Source organism: Acanthopagrus latus, chromosome 10 (genome assembly GCF_904848185.1).
Source record: "Acanthopagrus latus isolate v.2019 chromosome 10, fAcaLat1.1, whole genome shotgun sequence".
Classification (NCBI taxonomy): domain Eukaryota; kingdom Metazoa; phylum Chordata; class Actinopteri; order Spariformes; family Sparidae; genus Acanthopagrus; species Acanthopagrus latus.
This window is the reverse complement of record NC_051048.1, coordinates 5,649,148-5,673,517: the sequence shown is the minus strand read 5'-3', so window position 1 is coordinate 5,673,517 and position 24,370 is coordinate 5,649,148. Positions and strand designations below refer to the sequence as shown.

Genomic DNA, 24,370 nt, shown 5'->3' with positions numbered 1-24,370 from the left:
TCAAGCCATATCAGTTATCACACTGATTAAATGTCAAATCAAGCAGCTAAACCTGTATGTTTTACTATTAAAGAGTTTAGAGAAACATCTACAGTACCTCACACAAAGATGGACGGAACGCTGACATCTTGTGGCGCAGTTTAATTTTTTCCGAGGTGCGTTCAACTAAACTCGGACATTCAGGGTTCAGGCGAAGACCTTAAATAAATAAGACTAAATTTTAAAAAAGCATATATATAATGTATTGCATATTATATACACTCATGATTGGCATGATTTGTGTAGCCTCCAGTTTAGTTTATAAGAAACCGATTACTGCAGTTTGAATCTTTGAACGCCGTATCCATGGTTAAGGTTCGTTTTTAAAGCTGGGATGTCTTACTGCACATGAATGCACACTCACATCAGTCCAAACTGCAGTTAACGGCTGTCTGTGTTTATTTATAGAGGTTAAGGTGAGAGGGAGCACTAAAACTAGTTCATTTACAGTCACCTAGTAAATTAATATGTTCATTACAATACTGTATAAAAAATGTGGGATGTTTCATCCTAACAACAATACCTACACTGTATGAAAGATTTGGAAGATTTTGATAATGCATGATGATGTGATATGTGAACAACAACATAATCTATTAAAACTTTATTAAAAATGAACATATGGAGGCCAAAACTTGTTACCTAAACAGTACAGCCATGTCACCGCTGCCATCTGGATCGATTTACTGGACTGATTCCAAATCTTTAGCCAGGTATGAATCATTTATTCGCCAAAGCATGGAAGTACAGATCATAGATGTGATTTGAAGCTGTTGATTGGATACTTGCATGGTGCGACATACATCATTACATACATACATTTACATATACATCATCTGCAGACATGTCTTAGCTTAGCTGTTGTTGTCCCTCTCCAGTGGGCAGCTTCAGGATAAAAAAACTCAGGAGTCCATCCAGTAAGAGATGGAAGTTGGTGAAAAACAGAACATTCACATAAACTATGAGATACTTATCAGTGGTCTCCCAGGAGTTTGCTGAGCTGATTATGAGGCACTGAAGAACAAAAGTGGGGGCATAGACAAACAAGAACGTGAACATGGCCACAAACACAAACGGTTTCTTAGAAGCAGCGGGAGCAGCAAGGGACACAGATGACACTGCACATTTTACAATGATGGCCAGAGCCAATCCGAACACAATAACTGCCAGCAGGAAAGTCGCGATCTGGCCGAAGAACACATAAAAAACCACAAAGATGGATAAAAACACAGCCACTGTTTTGCTGACATAGCGCAGTTTGGCTCCCCACTCTGGGTGGCACAGGTAAAAGATGGACACCAGGGCGCTTTGGAGATGTAAAACCACCACGTAGCATCTGAACAGGAACCACGCGCTGAAGATGTAGGCACAGGTGAGACCATGGTTGCAAGCAGACGTGACCAACATGATCGCCAAGATGACTGCTATGACCGCAGAAAAACCTTCAATGAAAAGCAAAGCAAAAAGACTGTTGTGGACAATTTGAACACCGTTGAGGCGGCTGTGCTGGCACAGGGTGATGCTTTGCTTGAAAACGTTGGCGCTGCTGCGATGGGAACGAAAGGCCCAGCTGACACTGGCGAGACCGAGCAGGAAGTAGCCGAGGAGAAGTCCGGCGGCCAAGTAAGGGTTTCCTGCAACGCCTGCTGTCCTGAGGAGGGCTGTTTCCCGGCTGTGGGGAAAGCTGCTGACTGGGCTGGTGTAGTTCTCCATCATGTGGCGGTCTGACTAGTTTTGCCAACCTGTTGGAGGAGAGAGAAACGTCTTCATTTAAACTTGTGACTCAAAGAATATCAACCAGACCAGCCCTGTTTCCATCTCGTTTATTTTCCCACTAACACCGTGATGAGAAACCTGGAAAATGGAACTAAAATATAAATATGTCAAAACATAAAGACATAAAGTACTAAAAAAATGTCCCAAATCACAGAGTGCCATTCAGTTTTTGTGCGTTTTTATTTTGTTATTTTTATTTTTGGTTATTTTTTGGTCTTTGGTTCATCATATACTGTCAAAACTATCTTCATAATCAAAGCCATAAAAAAGAATGTGAAGATGTTTACTTGCTAAACTTTTTGGTATATAAAAAGTCAGTGGCATTAATGACCTTAATTTCTTAAAGATATGACTAACATGAAAATTGTAAAGATTGATTCTTACCCGATTTTGATGTTCACTTCTTGTTGCAAGGAGAAAGCTGCTGAGCGACTAACTTTGACTCCTCGGGCTGCGCATTTATGGCCGTGAAACACCTTGTAAAACCACTGCACTGCAGCACGTAGTCTTTTATTTCATTTAATCATCAGACAGTACTGACCTAGAAGATGACAAGCCAAACCTCCACAATTCATGAAAAGAGGTCATTTAAAATGTGTCCATTTTCTGTCCATGAAGTGAAACTCTCGCCAAAATGCAACCTAGGCTTTTTTTTTTTGTGAACGTATATGAGTCAAACCTTCGTGTAAAAGCATAATTACGATGAAAGAGGCACTTTTACGATTTATCATATTTTCGTTTTCGGGTCAAACTCATTTTCAGTGGGAGTGCTACGAGCACTTTTACGATAGCGTCAAAAATAGCTATTTTTAAAACAATAAGAAGACTCGACACAACATGAAACTTTGCTGGTAGTATCACCAGGGTCTTTACACATGAACACCAGCACTGAGAACATTGTTTGTGTACACAGAGTTTACTAAAAAGAAAGTTTTTGAACAACTCACTCACTTTGACTCGTATACATTCACAAACAAAGCCTGGTTTGCATTTTGGTGAGAGTTTTGCTTTAACTGCAGCGGATATATTAAATTGTTGGGTAATCTAACAAAACACGATTAACACAAATGAGCTCACACAGGTCAACTTTTTTAATCAAATCAAGGCAAATCCATCTTTATTTGCACACGAGAGCAACTCTTTTGTCCAGGTGAACATTTTACAAAATGAATTCAAGCACTTATGGTGAAAATACACACAGGCAATAACAGCTGCTGGAGTAACAGACAGAAAAAAAAGCACTCCGGCTCATCATTTCATTGTTTTATGAAGGTCAACTTAGATATCAGTTGAAATTGTAATGGATCATATGATGTGGATCATATTAAGCAATTTCACCATGTGATGAGTGTGACAGTCTGCTGACACACTGACAGGAAGCCAGACTTTAATTAACCTGACCTACATTTGAACCCTTCTGTCATAAAGTCACTACACATGACTCATTTTAGGTTTTAAACAGACCTGGACACCTGAATGCTCTCTTTGCTGCAAGTCTGATTTTTTTTTGTTTTTTTGTTATATTACCATCATATGTGGAAGAAGGATTTTTACATGTATAAGAAACCTCAAACAACAGGGATAGAAGTGAAAAAACGTGAAAGGGAGAAAAAGAGGAATTCAACACACTTTAGAGGCAACTTCCAGCACCACTGTTTGTTAAATATCTACAAAAACCAGGGTATAAAAACAGCAATCTGCCTTTTATGTGTTATTATGAATGACATGGCTGTCCTACTCTGCCTGTGATTGGTTGGATTTGTTGGTTTGCGTTCTCTTTGCCTGGCTCAAACTGTGAGCTGTGGTGATGTCTGTAGTTTTGCAGGTAAACACACCGACCTCTTCGGCCTCTCTCGAGTCTCGGGGTCACTCATCCTCCAGAGCCGCTGGAGGATGGAGTTCAAAATCCTTCAGAACTTCAACATGTACCACATATACCTCCATGTCGGAACGCTGCTTGCTCATTATTTCACTAGCCCCTTCAAGCCCACCTTGATGCTCGAAGGAAGTCCCATTTCAATCAGAAATTTGTGAAACTGACAAAGCACAAAGAATTTAATTTAGTTTTCTTGGTGGCGTCAGCGAAAAGGTCATCTTTATATTTTTTCTCACAGAATGTCAGAATTATGAATGAACTGTCTTCGAAACATATCTCACCTGCTCTCTGATGTCGTCTTCACTCAGTTGCTTCTCTGAGTTGAGTTTCACCCGCAGGCTAATCACATGTTCTGCTAAGAACAAACAACATCAACTGCACTGAAGCATAGAAACACACACATCAGTAGACCTAAACAATGAGGAGTGGCATCCCCCAAAGGTTTCTGAAGGGCTGCTATGGAGCCTGGTATTGGCTTCAGTTTAGGCACAACCTTTGCAAAATAGCTTCAAAATGAATGGAGTTAGTTAAGTATTTTCACAAAAGGATTAAGGCCACAGACCTTTTTCATGATTCTGACAGTTTGCTCAGTCAGATTTTGACTTTTTAAACTCAGATTTCTGAGATTAATTCTGAGTTTAACATCAGAATTCTAAATCCTGACTTTTTGTTCACATTACTGACTTCTCTTTATCCATTATCTTGTAGTTGCCATTATCCATTTACGTAAGTATCACTATTAAGACAAACAGGATAAAAAAATCAAATAAGTAGAGTGGAGCTAGTACTCCACTGAAATGATTATCCAGTACAGACAATATACTTTTTACAAGGCTAATCAGAGCTAAATACGTCATTTTCCGTACTTGTGATAAAGGAAAAACTGCATTCTGTAGTTGACTTAAGTTCAATTCTGCATAAAGGGTAAATAATGAATAGTTCAAAGGTTAAACATAGTAACTTCTGATAAACCTATATGAATTTCTGGCTTATTTTACAACATCTGGATTTTTATTTCAAATACCAACCACTTCTGGTCTAGCCCTGCCCATTGGGAGGCTTAGATTAACAGGTACAAATAATTTAGTTATGTGAACATACAGATAAGGTTAATGGTGTGTTCAGTTAGTTCTATGAGTAAGTTATGAAGAGGGAGCAGATCGTGACGCACTAATACATAAATATTCCTCACCAGGAGTGCTCCCAGTTGGTACCACATTTGGAGTTGAATACTGCTGAACTGAAACCTCCGTACTGGTTGTGTCTCTGATGACAGTGGTCATTTTGAGTGTAGACAAAGCTGGCTGTTCTGGAGTTTCATCTGCAAAATGGAGACATGGTATTCATGGTGTGGAACACTACCGCCATCCATAAAAATGATAAATTAATGTACTCACTGGTGATGGGACTTGTTTGGGAAACCTCTGGGGCTGAAGTCTTTTTGGATGTGGTTACCTCTGTACTGACCCGACCAGTGGTTGATTGAGTATCAGTGCTGGTTCTTTGGTTATTTGTGATCACTGTGGTGATGGTGGAATGAGATGATTTGTGGTAAGCTTTGCCAGAAAAATGGAGACATGGACAAATCATACATTTTGAACATACAGTGTCTGATGTCTCTCACCAGGAATGGATGTTGTTTGATCCACCACTGTGGTTGAAGGCTGATCAGGAGAAGTAATCTCTGTACTGGCTGAGTCTTTCTTGATGGTGGATATTTTGCTTGGTGTCACTGTGGTGGTTGTAGTGGTGAACAAAAGCAGCTGGTTTGGAGTTTCATCTACAAATCAGATACATGTTATTGGCTGTGTGTCACAATGTCATCTTAAATACAACTATAAATAATTGTACTCACCGGTAATGTGTCTTGTTTGGGAAACCTCTGGACTTGAAGGCTGCTCAGACGTGGTAACATCAGCACTGACATGTCCAGTGGTTGATTGAGTATCAGTGCTGGTTCTTTGGTTATTTGTGATCACTGTGGTGATGGTGGAATGAGATCATTTGTGGAAAGCTTTGCCATAAAAATGGAGACATGGACAAATGAAATATTTTGCACATATGATGTCTGATGTCTCTCACCAGGAACAGATGTTGTTTGATCCACCACTGTGGTTGAAGGCTGATCAGGAGAAGTAATCTCTGTACTGGCTGAGTCTCCCTTGATGGTGGATATTTTGTTTGGTGTCACTGTCGTGGTTGTAGTGGTGGACAAAATCAGCTGGTTTGGAGTTTCTTCTACAAATCAAATACATGTGATTCGCTGGGTGTCACACTGTCATCTTAAATACAACTATAAATAATTGTACTCACCGGTAATGGGTTTTGATTGGTCCACATCTCTGGTTGAAGGCTGGTCAGACTTGGTAACATCAGCACTGACCCGACCAGTGGTTGATTGAGTATCAGTGCTGGTTCTTTGGTTATTTGTGATCACTGTGGTGATGGTGGAATGAGATCATTTGTGGTAAGCTTGGACAGCAAAACAGAAACACGGAGAAATGACATATTTTGCACATATAATGTCTGACATCTCTCACCAGGAACAGATGTTGTTTGATCCACCACTGTGGCTGAAGGCTGATCAGGAGACGTAATCTCTGTACTGGCTGACTCTCCCTTGATGGTGGATATTTTGTTTGGTGTCACTGTGGTGGTTGTAGTGGTGAACAAAAGCAGCTGGTTTGGAGTTTCGTCTACAAATCAAATACATGTTATTGGCTGAGTGTCACATTATCATTGTCAATAAAACTATAAATAATTGTACTCACCGGTAATGGGTTTTGTTTGGTCCACATCTCTGGTTGAAGGCTGCTCAGACTTGGTAACCTCTGTAGTGAAACGACTAGTGTTTGATTGAGTATCAGTGCTGGTTCTTTGGTTATTTGTGATCACTGTGGTGATGGTGGAATGAGATCATTTGTGGTAAGCTTTGCCATAAAAATGGAGACATGGACAAATGAAATATTTTGCACATATAATGTCTGATGTCTCTCACCAGGAATGGATGTTGTCTGATCCACCACTGTGGTTGAAGGCTGATCAGGAGAAGTAATCTCTGTACTGGCTGACTCTCCCTTGATGGTGGATATTTTGTTTGGTGTCACTGTGGTGGTTGTAGTGGTGGACAAAAGCAGCTGGTTTGGAGTTTCGTCTACAAATCGGATACATGGTATTGGCTGCGTGTCACAATGTCATCTTAAATACAACTATAAATAATTGTACTCACTGGTAATGGGTTTTGATTGGTCCACATCTCTGGTTGAAGGCTGCTCAGACTTGGTAACCTCTGTACTGACAGGTCCAGTGTTTGATTGGGTATCAGTGCTGGTTCTTTGGTTATTATGGGTCACTGTGGTGGTGATGGTGGAATGAGATCATTTGTGGTAAGTTTCAGAATAAAAATGGACACATGGATAAATATGTATGCATTTTGAACTGACACGCTGCTACTGATTTAACTGATGTCTCTCACCAGGAACAGATGTTGTTTGATCCACCACTGTGGTTGAAGGCTGATCAGGAGAAGTAATCTCTGTACTGGCTGAGTCTCCCTTGATGGTGGATATTTTGTTTGGTGTCACTGTCGTGGTTGTAGTGGTGGACAAAATCAGCTGGTTTGGAGTTTCTTCTACAAATCAAATACATGTGATTCGCTGGGTGTCACACTGTCATCTTAAATACAACTATAAATAATTGTACTCACCGGTAATGGGTTTTGATTGGTCCACATCTCTGGTTGAAGGCTGGTCAGACTTGGTAACATCAGCACTGACCCGACCAGTGGTTGATTGAGTATCAGTGCTGGTTCTTTGGTTATTTGTGATCACTGTGGTGATGGTGGAATGAGATCATTTGTGGTAAGCTTGGACAGCAAAACAGAAACACGGAGAAATGACATATTTTGCACATATAATGTCTGACATCTCTCACCAGGAACAGATGTTGTCTGATCCACCACTGTGGTTGAAGGCTGATCAGGAGAAGTAATCTCTGTACTGGCTGACTCTCCCTTGATGGTGGATATTTTGTTTGGTGTCACTGTGGTGGTTGTAGTGGTGAACAAAAGCAGCTGGTTTGGAGTTTCGTCTACAAATCAAATACATGTTATTGGCTGAGTGTCACATTATCATTGTCAATAAAACTATAAATAATTGTACTCACCGGTAATGGGTTTTGTTTGGTCCACATCTCTGGTTGAAGGCTGCTCAGACTTGGTAACCTCTGTAGTGAAACGACTAGTGTTTGATTGAGTATCAGTGCTGGTTCTTTGGTTATTTGTGATCACTGTGGTGATGGTGGAATGAGATGATGTGTGGAAAGCTTTGCCATAAAAATGGAGACATGGACAAATGAAATATTTTGCACATATAATGTCTGATGTCTCTCACCAGGAATGGATGTTGTCTGATCCACCACTGTGGTTGAAGGCTGATCAGGAGAAGTAATCTCTGTACTGGCTGAGTCTCCCTTGATGGTGGATATTTTGCTTGGTGTCACTGTCGTGGTTGTAGTGGTGGACAAAAGCAGCTGGTTTGGAGTTTCGTCTACAAATCGGATACATGGTATTGGCTGCGTGTCACAATGTCATCTTAAATACAACTATAAATAATTGTACTCACTGGTAATGGGTTTTGATTGGTCCACATCTCTGGTTGAAGGCTGCTCAGACTTGGTAACCTCTGTACTGACAGGTCCAGTGTTTGATTGGGTATCAGTGCTGGTTCTTTGGTTATTATGGGTCACTGTGGTGGTGATGGTGGAATGAGATCATTTGTGGTAAGTTTCAGAATAAAAATGGACACATGGATAAATATGTATGCATTTTGAACTGACACGCTGCTACTGATTTAACTGATGTCTCTCACCAGGAACAGATGTTGTTTGATCCACCACTGTGGTTGAAGGCTGATCAGGAGAAGTAATCTCTGTACTGGCTGAGTCTTTCTTGATGGTGGATATTTTGTTTGGTGTCACTGTGGTGGTTGTAGTGGTGGACAAAAGCAGCTGGTTTGGAGTTTCGTCTACAAAATGGAGACCTGGTATTGGCTGGGTGTAACATTATCATTGTCAATACGGTGAGACGGAGCCACTCACTTTTGCCTCCGTAGCAGATAAAAGCAAGCTTCCTGCTGCACTGTTCATCTGACCACAGGCCTGCGTTGCCCAGGTGAGTCGCGGTGCAGTTCTGCTTCCCTCCCGTGTTATTCGGCTGGCCTTGCTTCCAGTTGCGATATGTGGAGTCGCTTTGATCTGACCATTCCCGCGTCCTGCACAGAGACCCAGAGGCCTGTCGTTCAATATTCTGGAAGACCTTATATCATGTTTTCCACTGATGACAAAATTACCAATACACAGCGATTCTATGAGCTAAACGCCACATCAGTACGCTTGGCAACATGCTTATATTGACAGTGCTACAACGCTAATGTTTAGTTTAGGTACATTTTTGCCAATTAGCTCTGAACACAAAGAGTAGTCAGATTAATGGTAGACTCTTTGGCTCATAAAACATTTTTTTTTACCTCATGGTGGCGCTATATGGACCAGCAGGGGATCATCAAAGTTTTTACAATTCATCCTGGGTGGGACCCGAATGTCTCGACCAAATTTCATTGCAATTGATCCAGTATTTGTCAGAAATTCTTACATATTGCACATATCAAAGCAATTAAGCAGCTTCCAATCTTCCCACAGTGGCTTTTTGCTTTGCTTGGGGTATTTATTCGTTGGTTTTGACAGTTTCACACCTAAAACAGCACAAACATAAGATGCTCAGATGTAGGGTTAGTTCTCTGGTTGGGCCGAGTCATAAACCATCCTTCAAACAAATCAACACATGTCGCACTCTGCAGACCTGTAGAGGCCAATCCAGACGCCCTTGTTTCTGGCCGCCTGCTGTACTTCCTGGTTCTCTCTCTCATCTCTAACACTGGCGAGGTCGGTGTGGCGACTCCTGCAGTGCTGCTGAGCGTCAGACCAGCTCAAGTCCTCTTTGACAAAAATGAAACGCTGACTGGGACTGGTTTTCTCTGTTGAAAACAAATTAAAGCGATCAGGGACAGAAGGAAGCCATTAATGTGGCCATGTATGACTCTATTGATAAAATCTGAGCTCAGACCATCGTAGCAGACGAAGGGGTTTCTCAGGAAGCAGCGCGAGTCCTCCCACACTCCAAAACCCCCCATCTTCACACACATCTGGTCCCCGAGGAAGCTGTCCGGCTGACCATAACCCCAGTTCCTGTACTGGCTCTCTTTGTCCCTTGAAAATGACCACCTCCAGCTGGTGAGGTTGTCGTGCAGCCCAATCCAGGCCAGCCCAGTGAAGCCTCCAGTGGAGTCCTGAACTGAGTTCACCAGCCGGTTCATTTCCTCCATGCTGGAGACGGTGGCCAGGTCAGTGTGCTGCTCTCTGCAGTACGCCTGGGCCCTCAACCAGGGCAGGGCGCTGCCAATGAAGTGGTACTGACGAGGCTGACAGCGGGTAAGAGAACACAGCTCTGTGGGACGAAAAGTTCAGTTTCAGGGTTTTGCAGAATAAGTTCCACTGAAATCACTGTTAGCCCAACCTTTTGGAAGAGAGCGCGGTGAGAACTCTTTTAATGAATTAATAGTTTTCTTTACCATCAAAGGGAAGAAAAAGGGAAATATCAAAATGTTCTTTTTGTCTCAGCCAAGGACGTGTTGGAGTTTGATTGACAGACCAGTCCGATTGCAAGTGTAACACTTTATAGGGAACCAGAGAAACAAAGAACTTCTTTACACCCCGTCGCTCTCTCAACCCAGCCGGTCGAGTCCGGTTCTGCTCGAGGTCTCTGCCTGTTAAAAGACAGTTTTTTCCTGCCACTGTCCCCAAATGCATGCTGATGGGGGACATGTTGGGTCTAAATAAATTAACCAGGGAGTATGGTCCAGACCTGCTCAATTTGGAAAGTGTCATGAGATGATTTTTCTTGTGAAGTGGTGCTGCTATGCAGATAAAAATGTATTGATCGATCGACAGTCTGTTCAAGGCAGAAATGTGCCTTTATTCTGCAGGGATACGAGGGGGTGTTATTGTTTTGCAGCAGAGGTAGAAACTGAGCCACACCCTCATCGGTGTAAAGAGGCTGAGCTCTTCATGTGACATTTTGGTCTGTTCTACACCATTTTTGTTTGTTTTGTTTTTACCTGAGGGCAAAAACACCAAGAACAGACAACAGTCGTCCTGCAGGTTCAGAGTGCAGCAGGCGAGTCTGTATTTTTGCACGAGTGACACCTGTGATACTACAAATCAAATGTATCCTGCTATCATTTCATTTTAATATCCATAATGTGAAATAATCAACAATTCAATTGTGAACAATACAATGTCTTTTCAAAGGCATAAAGTAATATTTACCTGTGAGACACAGAAGGACGGACAGCCTCCACCTCATGTCTTTATGTTCTCCTGCAACACACACACACACACCGACATTCACCTCAGAGTGCACTCAGAGAGGAACAAGCATTCAGCGTCAAGCTCATATTGATCTGATCGATTGATTGGTTGCTTATATGTCATGATGCAGTACAATAACACTAGTCCCAGTTGTACTAAAAGCATCTAAAATTGGCTCCAGATTGACAACCTACAACATTAAAATGCTCTTACATGTATTTGTAAGTGATAACAGTAGAACAGTCACTGTGAAAGGAGACAAGTTCGATACTTTAAGGACATTTTTGCTTAAGGATTCAAGTACTTCTTCCACCACTGCTGACTTAAAGACCTGAATGAATACCAACAGTACTTTAATACTATGAATAAACCTGTGTGTAAAGAATACAACTCAATATCTCTTCAAGCACAGTTTTGCAGATAGCTACAAATACTTATTACACTTAACACCTAAAGTGGTCTTCACTCACCCACAGCTGCTTCTCTGCAAAGTTCTTCTCGACTCAGGATTTTTAATTTCTTCCACGTCTCTGATCACAAACACACACTTCAGCTGTTAAACCGAGCGGCGCACATGCAGGAAACAAATGAAGAAGAAGGTTTTCTGTTTTTTGTGCAGAAGTGGACCAAACATTCTCACCAGACAAGTTTCTGGTCTCAAGCATTTTCTCACCTACGCATGCTTTCTCCCCGCTGAGTGACAGGACTTAACTTTCTGAAAGCAGGACAGGTTTTGAGTTGTGCTGCCACAGATGAGTGACAGGCGATAGTTAATGCTGTTCAGTGTGTAACAACTTGATGGCTTCTAACTTGTCAGCAAGGTCTTTGCAGTTTGAAGTAGAAGCTCACAACAGATTACATGCAGAGTTCATTATGTAGCTTTGAGCTGTGCTGTAAACACAACATAAGACTTCTGCTGATCTAAACTCAGCTGGTTAGGCTGGTAGGTTGTCATCATGATGATCATTGATGACCAACAGTATTGTGCTGCTGTAAACTGAACAAGCAGCAAGGCATATTTGAACCACCTAAAAACATATGTACACCGTTTAACATTTTTCACAGCTTGCATAGCCGTCAAACAGCCTTTTCCTGTAGGACATCCTAGATTTTTTTTAGGCATGTTGCATTTCACATTGGAACAAATGGAAAGTGTTCTCTTACATGTTCAACAGTTTTTTTTGCGACCCCTGGAAACAGTTCTCATCGTTTGTGCCACTTGCAACTCCTAAAATCTCGAGAGCGGAAGCAAACATGGCGCCGACACTTCCGAACACGCAGGCGGAAAACGCCTTCGAGCTTTTACGAAGAAAAACAGACCATTCAAAACAAACAGTTCCTTTTAATTTTATTACAAAAACAGGATTTTCAGAATTAAACAGTACAACAACGTATCTACTCAGAATGAACAAAAAAGGGTACAGAGTGTGTGTGTGTGAGACAGTGTGTGTCTGTGTGTGTGTGTGTGTCTGCGTGCATTTACAAACCCCGTTTAAAAAAGGAAAAAAAAAAAAAAAAAAAAATGTATCTGCCCTCCCACACCCCGCAAAAAAAAAAACAAACCCAAAAACAAATCAAGACAACTGTTCATCTCATCAGCACGTTTCAACAGACACTGGAGAAAGAAAGAGGGGAGAGAAACAAAGAGGTGGAGAGGACAGAAAGTCAGGGTGAGTCATACGGCTTCATATAAAACACTTGGCAGAGGGTGTGTCATGTCTTTTCTTTTATTATCCATTAGTTAAGAAATCGTTTTTTTTTTATTCTTTTTAAACAGAAAACGATGCTCGCAATAAAAACCCATTTAAACACACATGCACGCACACACACACTCACACACACACACACACACAAACATGAAACCCTGATGGATGGATGGAGATGGGAGGTTGGGAACAAAAGAGAGAATGAGGAAGGAATGAAGAGAGAGAGAGAGAGGAGGGGACAAATAGCTAATGAATGAACTGTGTGTGTCTGTGTGTGTGTCTGTGTGTGTGTGTGTGTGTCCTGCTGGTTCGTTCTTAACATTTCAACATGACACTTCACTGACCAACACGAAAATAAGGGGCGTCTACGTCTATATACACATTATGTGTGTCCGAGCGTGTGTGTGTGTGTGTGTGTGTTCCGAGTGTGTCAAGTGTACGAGTCAAAAGAGCCAGTTGGGGTAGAAGGAAAGGTCAAGGGTCAACTAGGTTTGGCAGTATGTGTGTGTGGTGTGTGTTGGTATGTGTGTGTCAGTCGTTTAGGACCGTCGCTTCTTCTTGCTGGGGGGCGGGGCCGATGTCCGGCTCTTTCTCTTCTTGTTGGCGGCGGCGGCGGAGGTGTCCTCGTCCTCGTAGTGGCTCTCTCTGTCAGCTAGAGGGCGACAGAGGGAAGAAATTAACTCTTTTTTTTTTTTTTAAACAAACATGGGAAAGGAAATAAAGGTGTTCTCCCCCAAATTCTGTTTCATAGGGTGTAATAACATCTGCTGAAATCACCCAGAACAAGAGGACGTGGGTGCGCGAGACGATTCATAAGATTCTTATCATCTAGGCCAAGAAAAGGAAAAAGGACGACCAACGCTCTGAGCCATGAAGAGAAAATGTCTCTGGACATTTGGAAATGTAGCTCGTGTGTTCTGTTCTTTCTACCAACCTTTCCTGGCTTCTTCCTCCAGCTCGTCCCAGTCTTTACCGCTCTCCTCCTCGCTGCCGACCGACGCGCTGTAATCTAATAAACACAGCACACAGACGGTGAGACCTCTGGTTTTAATCTGAAAGGAAACTAAACTGTCCTGCTGCAGACAGAAATCGTACCGGAGTCCTCTGTCTCCGAGTCGTAGTCCTCGTCGCTGTCTTCCTCCTCCTCCTCCTCTTCGTCCGCAGACGGGTTGAACGTTTCGTCCTCCATTTCAGACTCTGAGTCTTCCTCTGCTCCACTTCCCTGAGACAAAACAAGACCCAGCGACAGGGTTTCAACAACCAATCAAAAAATGGTGAAATGACTTTCTTTTTTTATTTCTGGTCCTCTGCTCTGAACGCACCTCGCTCTCTGGGTCGAGGAAGGACCAGCCGCCCTGCTCGAAGAAGCCCTCCGGATCGTCCACGATGGTCTTCATGATCTTGGTCCAGTTCAGAGACTGAACCCCCTCCGTGTACTTGATGTCACACGAGCTGAAGACAGACAGGAAACGTTTAAATACACACAGTCTGACTGTAGCACGGAACCCGAGACTTTCATTCATGTTTTTTATTCCGTGGCCATCGTGGCGGGCCGACGTCGATCCCTTACTTGAGCCACTCCTTGATGGGGTCGAGGGAGTTGACGGGCACAGCGTTGATCATGGTGACCTTCTTGTTGTAGTCCTTGTAGACGATGACCACGTCGAAGTTCTTCAGGTGGAACTGCACGCGCTCAAAGTGGACCAGCTCCACCTCGTCCAGAGTGACCACGAACGGCGGCTGGACGCAGAACACAGACATGAATGAAATTTCAGGGTCGGCAGAGCGTTTTAAGGCGCTTTATAATCAAATTTAACTGGGTGCAAAAGATAAAAGTTTACAGAACTCCTTTACAGCCACATCAATCGACATATATTGTCAATTTATTTCACCAGCGGTTCGTTTCAACAACATCTTTGATTTAAATGACTGATTGTGTGGATGAAAACACATTATGTAGAAAATCGAGCATTTTTCAAGGATTCTATTTGAATTCCAGCTTATTTAAACCCTTGGAAATATTTTTTCAAGCATCTCATAAGACCCTGATGATCAAACACCAGTGATCAGAAACATGTTTGAGGATAAAAACACTTCTGGCTCAGCGTCTTCACTCACCCATTCAGTAACATTGACGAGGGAGCTGGACGTGGGCTGCAGCAGACAGGTGCTCCTGTAGGGGGCGCCCTGGAACCTTTAAACAACACAAAAAAAACCAATCAGACCAGCTGCTGGTAGTGTCCATTAATCTACATTTGACCTACAGTTTGTAGTAAAGACGGTGTAAGACGCAGCGTTATAGACTTAACATCTGAAATGTGAACTTATTGTTGATCATTTCATTTAGTTTATGCTGCACATATTTCAGAGATGTAAAGCAGCTGAAGATACTCCAGGTTCTGACACTGGGACAGTCAAAGCTCGACTCACCCGAGGTCTCTGAACGGCACCTCGAACTCCAGCTCCTCCTTCGTCAGCGTCTCCACCTTCTCGATGAAGTTCTTGAAGGCCGACTTGAGCTTGTGCCTCATCTCCCGCTCCATCTGCTCGGCGTACAGGTCGTCGCGGTCGTGCATGTGTTGGTGTTTGCCCAAGTCGGTGGTGATCTCCCCGACCTCCGTGTAGAACTGGACGTCCGTGTGGCGCCGCTTGCCGAACATGATGGCGTTCTGGAGGGGAAACGGGACGCGCATGAGAAGTGTTTACGTTTGCTCCTCGACGGATGGCAAACCCGCCTCATGACCCTCGATGTCAGCGGCGGTGCTGATGAGTAAACGTACCTTGAGGTGGAAGTGCAGTACGATGATCATCTCCCCGTCACACGGCTGGAAGATGGCGTGTTTGATGTTGTTGTAGAGAATGTCCACTTTATCGCCGCGGACCGACGTGAAGCGGAAACCTGCGCAGGGAGAAGATCAGTTACTTTCAGACACTGTTGGAAGTTCCTCAGATTTGAGCGGACTCTTATCGGCTCTCTCACCATTAGTATGCGCCTCCAGCGAGCCCTGCATCCTCTTCTGAGCGATGTTGGGTCTGATGTAGAGGTCTTTGAGCTTCGGGTTGCTGCGGTTGAGGTTGATGACCAGCGAGTCCTGCTTGACGATGCCCTCCTTCTCCTTCTCCTCGGCTTCTCGCGTCTTGTAGCGCTTCTGCACCTCCTTGATGATGCGGAAGGCGTTCTGCAGGTTGGTGGACGGCACCGACGTGTCGCCGGGAGCCTTGAGGTTGGACGCCCGGTACGTGCTGAGCGGGGGGAAAGAGAAGCGAGGTCAGGAATGTTTTCGGTGGGGTGATTGCGAGTGAGGGGAAAAAGACAAAAACACTTTTCATCTGCTCGTCAAAATATCTCATCTAACTAGAAATTCCCGTAAGACTCACATTTCTTTAACAAATGTGGCGTCGGGGTTGGGGAAGATGTTTCCCTCCTGGCGTCCCAGAGAGCTGCCGGGGACGTAGAAGTTGATCCTTAGGTAGGTGTAGTCTCCTTCTACAGACATACTGATGTTCTACACAGGGAGGAAGGCAAGGAAACGTCAGCCAATGAGAAAATTAAAATAAATAAATAAAAAAAGGGTTTTCAACCCGCAGCTGGAGAGGACCTCAGCGTACCTTGATGGTGGCGATGTGGAAAGGCGTGGCGATGCCGAACACGGGCATGACGACGGTCTCGTACTTCTTGTCGATGAAGATCTTCATGTCTCGGATGTCCTTTTCTCGGGGCATCTGAGAGACGTTCTTATAGGACACGTTTGATTTTCTGGCCCTGAGGGAGACAGAAGAGACGAGTGGACTCAATTAATGAGCACAAACTTAATCACATGTGTGAAACTGTGGCACACACACACACACACACACACAGGAATATTGATGCACTTGTTGAATAATTAACCGAAACAGAAACACTGATTAAGACGAACACAACAGCTCTGGGTCTGTTATCACCAACAACGTGAAGATGATTAATTACTTTGATGTTTTATTTTCTCGTGTCTGATGTGAAACCTTTCACCACAGAGCTCGACTACAACACTCTTCTCTCTAACGTTTATTCATAATGCTCTGCATCCAAACTCAAAAAAGTTCCAAGTTCTAATTTTCATACTGACTGTGAACTAAGAACCTGTGCAGACAAACACACAACAAGTTGAACGTGTCAGTTATTAAAACATATAAAAGCTGGATTACTGAGGGGCTGACAGCCGACTGAACACACACCTGACCAGTGAGGAGCTGCTACAGCTGGGCATCGATCGGTATATTGATATATTGTCTCAGCATTATGGATATCGTTACGGACGTTTGGACATTGCAATATGTACACAAGTGTCGTCTTTTCCTGGTTTTGAAGGCTGTGTTACAGTAAAGTGATGTCACTTTCTGAACTGTTTCCTATTAATCTAATATTTACCTTTCCACACTTAAACTTTATATCTCCATTACAGACAATTAATAACCTAAAATCTCTCGAGTTAACCAGTAGTCCTCCCTACAATACTGTCAGAACATCAATAAAGGAATCTGGTAAACGATGATATTTGCTTTCGTCACAGATTGTGTCCCAAATCATTTTAAATCTAGACAGAAAGGCGTCTGCAGGATCAGGAGACGCTGCCGACGTCTCGACACTCACTTCTGGATCTGCTGCTCGCCCTTCTGCTCCGTCAGGCGGCGCTTGGCCTCTTCGTTCAAGTGGTTGGCCAGTTCCTTCTGGTGGGCCCGCCTCTTCTCCTCCGCCGTCATCTCGTTCTGGAGTTCAACAACAGACACAACTGAGTGATCACACAGAGACAACCAGAGCAAGTGATGGTTTAAAAATGGGTGGGAGGGGAGAACGTAAATAAATTGTACGTTCATGCAGAATACAGACACGTGATCAACAGCTTGGGATGGTCGGGACGAAAAATAAAGGCAAAAAACACACGAAAACAAGTCATTCAAATTTAAAAAAAAAGAAAAAAGATGAACAAAAGGACGTTTTTTTTCTTCAGCGTGTGGACTTTTACAACTGAATCCATTCAGTCGATGAGAGTTTTAGAAGAAACAGTGAATACTTACCTTCCCAAGTAGCTGGTAGAGTACAAAAACATTCACACTCTTAGTTATCAAAACTCTGCGAAAGTGGCAAATTCAAACTGATCAGCAGTCATGACGAGGGGCGTCACGACTCTCAGAGCAACGACAGTCTGAGTTTGTCCCGCTGGCTTTTTGGCAAGCGCAAATAATGTTCACCCAAAAAATAAAAAAGATCCCCGGGGGGGTCGACAAGAAGCAACGCCAAGACCTGAATCCAGTTTGGTACAAAGTTCTGATTTATCCCAAACAAACAAATCAAGGATCTCTGAAGAAGAAAATAAATCCAACGCACGAGAAGTAACGGGAGAATCGCCGATCCAAAATCGTGACACCCCTACTAGTCACTTATTTAAACACACGACACTCACTCTGGTTCTGTCGGCGAGCAGGGCGGCGCTGCGAGCTCCCTTCCCCAGCAGCTCCTCAGCATCGTCTCCTTCCTCCTCCTCATCCTCCTCATCGTCATTCTGGGAAAACCGGGAAAGAAACGAGACGGTTATCATTTTAAAAAAACGATAAAGAGGTTGATTTCACTTCACTTTGTTACTGAATATGGATCGACTCTTACCTTCAAGAAGATCCCGACGTTCTTTATCTTTTTCTTGACCGGCGTGAGTATCGTGGCCGCCTCTTCCTGTTGCACAAACATTTCAGGGTTTAGACACACCAAGTTAAACTGCAGCTCTTATTTTGGAGGGGTTTGTTAATTGTTCAGCACTTCTCACCTCGTTGATCTGTATTGTGTCGCCGATGAACAAGGCGTACTTCTTCGACTCGTCCTTCTTGCCGTCTTTGTTTAGGAGGTCGGCGAATCCCAAGCTGACGCTCAGAACCATGCCTGCAGGAGACAAACACACACGCGCGGTTAAAACGCAAGTAATTTCCTCTAAGGTAGAAATCAACGGGCTGAGACAAATTCTCACCTTTTTTCAGTTTGTACTGGTTTTTAGCATTTAAAACCAGGGAGCCTTCTCTGAACTCGATTCCCATCGCAAAGCTGCACAGAAAAACAAAAAGACATAAGATTCTAAAAAAATGTTAAAAATATGTCAGCGTGTGGATTATAAACTCGACATGTGTGCGTGTTTACCCGAGGTTCTTGGTCAGCTTCGCTACGAGATCTGCCTTCTCCTTCTTCACGTACTCCAGGACGGCGGTGTAGGCGTCGCAGATTTTTACACCTGTGGAGGAGACAGGAAACACAAACATGTTCAACATCGAACTCTTTTTCTTCGACCCATTAGCTTCACAATGGCGCCCGGGGATCCCCACGCTCCAGACGTGCTCCTGAACTCACCGTGTTTGAGCTGTTTGAGCAGCTCCTCCTCCACCTGCAGCAGGAAGTTGTAGTTGTCCTGCATCTCCTGAGGCGGGTCCACCATGAGGGTGCGCACCAGGTTGGAGCAGTACGACTTGTAGCGGATCCCCATGGCGCACGTGATGGCGCCAAAGTGCATGTGGTTCTTATCGCTGCAACAGAGACGGAGCGATTTCAGCTGAGATGATCATGGGGGGTTAAACTGCACAGTCATCTGAGTCTTTGTTGTCTCATCCATAACAGTAATTCTTTTCATTCGAAAATGAAAAACACGTCGGCGCGTCTGACGCGAGCTACCTGACGACGCTGAACTTGAGGCTGTAGTTGCCGCCGCTCTGGATGATCGGAGGGTAACACATCTCCACCGTGGAGGGATCGGCGCCGCCCAGGTACTTCTTCTCCTCGATGGCCTTCTCCACCGACTCCGCCAGCTTGCTGTGACGCACTTTCTGTTGAGGAGAGAGAGAGAGAACAGGTCAACGCGAGCCTCTAGATTCCGGGACAAAATATACAAACTATGACAATGTGTGAAACTGTTGGGTCGGAGAACGTTCTAGCAAGTATCAAGTATTTATTTGGAACACTGGATGAAAAAAAAAAGTCAAATAAACTTAAATCACGACGTGAAAACAATTCACATGTTGTCAGAAGAAGAGGAAGAAGAACAAACATCTCGTTATTGTGACTTTGTGCATGCAGCAGCAGACGAGAGAAAGATCAGAGCCACGTTCTTCTCTTACGCCTCTAAAATACTCAAGATTACAAACATCATGGCACAATAAGTTGGTATTAGGTTCATCGACGGTCCTCCTCCTCACCTCATCCGCATCGACAATCTCCATGACACGCTCCTTGAAGAACTTTGAGTAAACCTCGCTGGTGATGGCCGCCGCCTTCTTCATCAGGCTCAGCTCTCCGTCTTCCTTCACCGCCATCGTGTACGCGACCACGGCGCTGATGTCCACCTGCGAGGCAGGATGCAAAGCAAGACGGCGACCCTTTATTCCAGCTAACAGATCTTGACAAAAAACACGCAGATACAGTGGACATTTTCGGACGGTGTCTTACCTTCTCCAGCCCCTCCGCGGTGATCGTGTCATTCCAGCTCTTCATGTACTCTCCGGGGAACTTGTCTTTGCTGAAGATGCCGACCGTTTTGCCTTCTTTGCTGCCTCTGATCGCCTCAATCATCTTGTCAAAGTTGGCCTTGTTGCTTTCATTCTGACAGACGAAAAATCCAAATGTACATGTTCAGTAAAAATCTGATTTTTGCCGTCAATTATCAAATTAAGAGCCATAAGACAAATCACATCCTCACATTTACGGCAATCGTACAAAACAAACGCGTTGTTTCGTTACCTTTTCTCTGGTCAGCAGGGTGATGGGCGGCACACCGTTGGCGTTCTCGTTGCCCTTCGTCACCGCCACCTGCTTGAGGAAATCCACCTTCTTCTTGCTGGCGAGGAAGAGGATCTTGGTGTCGCAGAACACCATGATGGTGTCCGTCAGCTCGTAGCCGAACAGCCATGTCTGAGGACAGAGAGGAGGGGGAAAACGTGAACACAAACAAAAGCAGATGTGCGGCAACTGTAAAAACCCTTCAGAGACGCATTTATACATTTGAAAGAATAACCTGCACAGCTTCCACTGAGATACAGTTTAGATGAATCCCTCTCTGGTGTCGTCGTGTCTCACCTGTATGGCCGTGGATTTGGCGTACACTATCTCCTCGTCCACTCCCACAGACACCACGATGGCATCCACTTTGCCAAACTCATCTTCTCCTTTCTGGAAAATTAAAAGCACATTATATATATTTTTTTTTAATGCAGTGTGTATAAAAAAAACAGAGCAGATTACAGGAGCAGACTGAGGTGCTCCTGCTTCATCCACAGAACATTCTGGTGGACAAAGAGTGCCAGTTTGTGGCTGTTGCATGACTGACCCTGCAGCGGTGAGTGGGGACAGGTAGCTAGCTTGTTTGGTTAGCATCGCTGATGTGAAGTTGACTTTGGCTTCATCAGCTACATCAGCACCTGATGCTGCATCACCTGCAGCACACGGTAGGGGGGGGGGCTACAAGTCTGACACAGCTGCTTTTAAAAGTCTCCACATGTTGTAAGTTTTAAAAGCACAAAGCAACGGCGTGTAACACTCCAGCTAACACCAAATCAGACATCTGCCACACTGTTGAGTGAATGAACTGCACCAGCAGAGCAAAGTTCAACTTCCGAAATGAGTTTAAGTCAGAGAAAAAGTTACCGTGAGTTTATTTGTTTTACTTTGGGACATATAAAAACTCCATAAAAAGTCATTCCCAGAGCCTGAAGGCATCCTGCACGGCACAGGGATGCTGGCGTTATTCGGATGCTAATTAGCTAGCTGGAATTAGCATGTAGCGACTGTTACAAGTGCCAGCAGCGCTCACAGTCCAACAAACAGACGTCAGGCACACAAAGCGTGGTGGAATATAACCGAGTGGTCACTTCGAAACCTCTGGTTCCGTCAAATTATCAGAAGCTGGTCCAGAACACATCCCAGCGAGTCAAGCTAGGTGGCAAACTTACAAGCTAGCAGGCTAGCTAACGTGGTGTGAATGGGGGGCTGTGCTAACATGAGTTAGCTAGCGTGTAGCGTGCGATACTCCCGAAACATCCTCCCAAAAAAAACACGTCTGGATTAAAACAAAAAGAAAAAGGAGCTTCAGCGCGGATATAAGCGGGTAACACGGTGCAGACTGAGGCCTGCATGTGAGGCAGGAGGGGGCAGGAAAACATCCCCGTCACGCCGACAACAGAGTCCACTGGCTCGGTTGGAGAAGAAAAAAAACCGCGGCTAACTTTAGCGGCTGGCATCTTCCAGCAGCAGCAGCAGCAGCACTTCTTCTTTTTCTTCCCCTTTGCGTCAAAATGGGCAAAAAGTGAGCAAACACACGCCTCAGATCGCCTCACTCTCACCTTCCAGTTGCTGTATAATCTCTTGATCCGGCGGTAGTACGCTTCCTTGTCCAGGTTTACCGCCATGGCGAGTCCTGTGCTGCAGAGAACTCCAGCTCCCGGCTTCGCTTCTTCTCAGCAGGCCGGAAGATGATGTTGATCAGTGTCAACTCACAATAACGCACTTTCTTTCTTTCCACGCCTGCTGGGACCCAACACACACTCTCACACACACACACACACACACCAATACGAGATGCTGAAGCCTCCCTCCTTTTATAATTTCACCTTATGTAAAATTAAAATAAAATAAAAAAAAAACGCAACAAGCGAAACCTCGATTAAAAATGCGCCGAAATATTAAAAAAAACACAACGCAACGTTGCTTTTTTTGTGTGTGTGTGTTGCCACACTTACAACCACGCACACACCAATCTGTTATAATTAACTCCTCCGCCCCCCTCCTCTCTATCTCCTCCTCTCCTTTCCTTTCCTTTCCTTCCTCATGTGCTTCCTCTCCCTCCCCCCTCCGACTCTTCCTCACATGTCAGCTTCATGGTAAACAAACGTTATATTAAAAGAAGCCATCATGGCGCCGACACACACACACGCTGTTGACAGAAATGTTCACAGAGTATTAAATGTCTGAGTGTTTCCGTTTTTTCCTCCTTCACTTATTTATTTGTCACTTTGTTAATTTTGTGCGTTTGAAGGTGTTTTTGTTGCGCATTTTAATGGCTCCGCTCAGCAGCGCCCCCTGTCTTTGTGTTGACCACGCTGCTATTTTTTTTCCCGCCATGGTGGGTTTTCCCGCCACCGTCATCAAACGCCTGGAATGACGGTAAATCTCGCGAGAGGACGGGCAGCGATGAGATCACCTGTGTGTGGCTCCATGTGAGACTGTGAGGGGAGAAACTGCTGAATTTACCTTCAACTTTGATTCACATTTATATCATTTTTATATATTTTTTTCCTTTTATATGTTCAGTGTAGAAGCAAGAAATTTACAATAAGAATTGTATCATATTTTATTATTATATTAATGTTTTTTTTTAATAATATTAATTATTTTGGTAGCATCCTAGAATTTTCAACTGTATTTTACTAATATTGCCATATTTCTTATTCATACATACAAATTATACAGATTTAAAGCTTTATTTTTGGCCATTGACTATTGATTACTTGTTTTATATTAATCCAAATGCTGTTAAAAAATTTTTTTATATATATTTATTATCTGGACTCTGTATGAACAAATTTGTCCTTGTTCACTGATCTCAATGAAAATCCTCTAATTTGTTCATTTCAGTTGAAAAATAAAATATTTCTTCTATGTTCGTGTAGAAGAAAGTATTTTACACAACATTTTTGACTTTTTAATTTAACTTGATTAATATTCTATTTTATTATTTTTAAATAATATTTATTATTTTGGTATCCCCCTAAACAATAACTAGTAAAATCTACATTCCTAATATTGCTATTTCTTATTTATAAACGGAAATATAAAGATTTAAATCTTTGGTTTTTTTTTTTACAAAAGGTCAAACAGTATATTGTGTTCCTATCAAAATAAAAGGCTTTTAAAAATGTGGCAAATGTGGTTTTTGATTTTTCGTATAAACACTGCATCGATTGTACGTTATACTGATTATACATAGAACTAATCTGACCTTGTTCGTTTATTTCAATGAAAAACCCTTAAATGTCCTCATTATCAGTTGAACCAAATGGCTTCTTCTGTGTAAGTGCAGAAGAAACAAACATACAAAATAAAATGTATCTGTGCTTTGTTGTGAAAAGTAGTTTAAAGTCATACTTGAGTAAAATAAAGACATCATGTTTAAATATCACTTTGGCAAATGTTAAAGTGACCGTGTGAATATTTCTTGTCTAAGTCTTAAAGAATCTGATATTAACTATAGAAAAAAGCCTTTAAGTAACAAAAGCACAAGTGAAGTTACACATATATTAACTGGTTAGCAGAATAAATGTTATTTAAAATGCTGTTGCCAATAAAATCATTTCAAACGCTCGACTTTGGCTCTGATGCAGCGTGTAATCTGCCAAGTAACAGTAACTAAAGTACAACATTAGTCCCCAAAATGTAGTGAAGTTAAAGTATGAAGTAGTGGAAAATGGAAAAACTTGAGTAAAGTGCCAAACTGTAATTGAAGTACTTGAATATATGTGCTTAGTTACATTCCATCAGTAATAC

General features: G+C 43.2%; 4 protein-coding genes across 6 annotated transcripts in view; all 4 read right to left on the bottom strand.

The window, feature by feature from the left end:
- The window catches only part of LOC119027173 (macrophage mannose receptor 1-like), a 62,373-nt gene extending 62,221 nt beyond the window's left edge, over positions 1-152 (bottom strand). Inside the window, exon 1 of one of the 3 annotated variants that reach the window (XM_037112118.1) lies at positions 98-152. The gene's annotated coding sequence lies outside the window, so the exon portion shown is untranslated. The remainder of the gene's footprint in view (positions 1-97) is intronic. The other 2 variants (XM_037112123.1, XM_037112121.1) reach the window with 2 other exon arrangements.
- A 516-nt stretch (positions 153-668) lies between these two features.
- LOC119027453 lies at positions 669-2,329 on the bottom strand. Its single transcript, XM_037112660.1, has 2 exons — positions 2,200-2,329; positions 669-1,781 (listed from the first exon to the last, which is right to left on the bottom strand). The coding sequence occupies exon 2, from the start codon at positions 1,753-1,755 to the stop codon at positions 889-891; it is 867 nt and encodes a 288-aa protein (XP_036968555.1). The 5' UTR covers positions 1,756-1,781; positions 2,200-2,329; the 3' UTR covers positions 669-888.
- A 579-nt stretch (positions 2,330-2,908) lies between these two features.
- LOC119027425 (cell wall protein IFF6-like) lies at positions 2,909-11,723 on the bottom strand. Its single transcript, XM_037112606.1, has 16 exons — positions 11,587-11,723; positions 11,075-11,125; positions 9,813-10,193; positions 9,549-9,723; positions 8,789-8,961; positions 8,083-8,238; positions 6,921-7,043; positions 6,690-6,797; positions 6,005-6,127; positions 5,774-5,929; positions 5,547-5,669; positions 5,316-5,471; positions 5,089-5,211; positions 4,884-5,012; positions 3,973-4,043; positions 2,909-3,851 (listed from the first exon to the last, which is right to left on the bottom strand). The coding sequence occupies exons 2-16, from the start codon at positions 11,109-11,111 to the stop codon at positions 3,780-3,782; spliced, it is 2,106 nt and encodes a 701-aa protein (XP_036968501.1). The 5' UTR covers positions 11,112-11,125; positions 11,587-11,723; the 3' UTR covers positions 2,909-3,779.
- Positions 11,724-12,588: 865 nt separating this feature from the next.
- Positions 12,589-22,236, bottom strand: supt16h (SPT16 homolog, facilitates chromatin remodeling subunit). Its single transcript, XM_037111965.1, has 24 exons — positions 22,171-22,236; positions 20,909-21,001; positions 20,573-20,743; positions 20,282-20,434; positions 20,032-20,178; positions 19,511-19,662; positions 19,193-19,365; positions 18,986-19,076; positions 18,819-18,892; positions 18,621-18,733; positions 18,464-18,529; positions 18,264-18,362; positions 17,453-17,568; positions 16,432-16,585; positions 16,201-16,328; positions 15,803-16,065; positions 15,603-15,721; positions 15,253-15,491; positions 14,941-15,016; positions 14,393-14,562; positions 14,145-14,274; positions 13,918-14,044; positions 13,757-13,831; positions 12,589-13,474 (listed from the first exon to the last, which is right to left on the bottom strand). Exons 1-24 carry the CDS (start codon positions 22,234-22,236, stop codon positions 13,362-13,364), a joined length of 3,108 nt encoding a protein of 1,035 aa, XP_036967860.1. The 3' UTR covers positions 12,589-13,361.
- Positions 22,237-24,370: the final 2,134 nt, after the last annotated feature.

Coding starts and splice junctions, on each gene's coding strand:
- LOC119027453 (XM_037112660.1), bottom strand. CDS start 1,755: ATGATGGAGAACTACACCAGCCCAGTCAGCAGCTTTCCCCACAGCCGG.
- LOC119027425 (XM_037112606.1), bottom strand. CDS start 11,111: ATGAGGTGGAGGCTGTCCGTCCTTCTGTGTCTCACAG. Junction 5,670..5,773: donor TCAAACAACATCTGTTCCTG/GTGAGAGACATC, acceptor CCATCACCACAG/TGATCACAAATAACCAAAGA. Junction 5,013..5,088: donor CCAAACAAGTCCCATCACCA/GTGAGTACATTA, acceptor TCCATTTTGCAG/ATGAAACTCCAGAACAGCCA.
- supt16h (XM_037111965.1), bottom strand. CDS start 22,236: ATGGCGGTAAACCTGGACAAGGAAGCGTACTACCGCCGGATCAAGAGA. Junction 18,530..18,620: donor ACACAATACAGATCAACGAG/GTGAGAAGTGCT, acceptor TTTGTGCAACAG/GAAGAGGCGGCCACGATACT. Junction 17,569..18,263: donor TGCTCGCCGACAGAACCAGA/GTGAGTGTCGTG, acceptor GTTGAACTCCAG/AACGAGATGACGGCGGAGGA.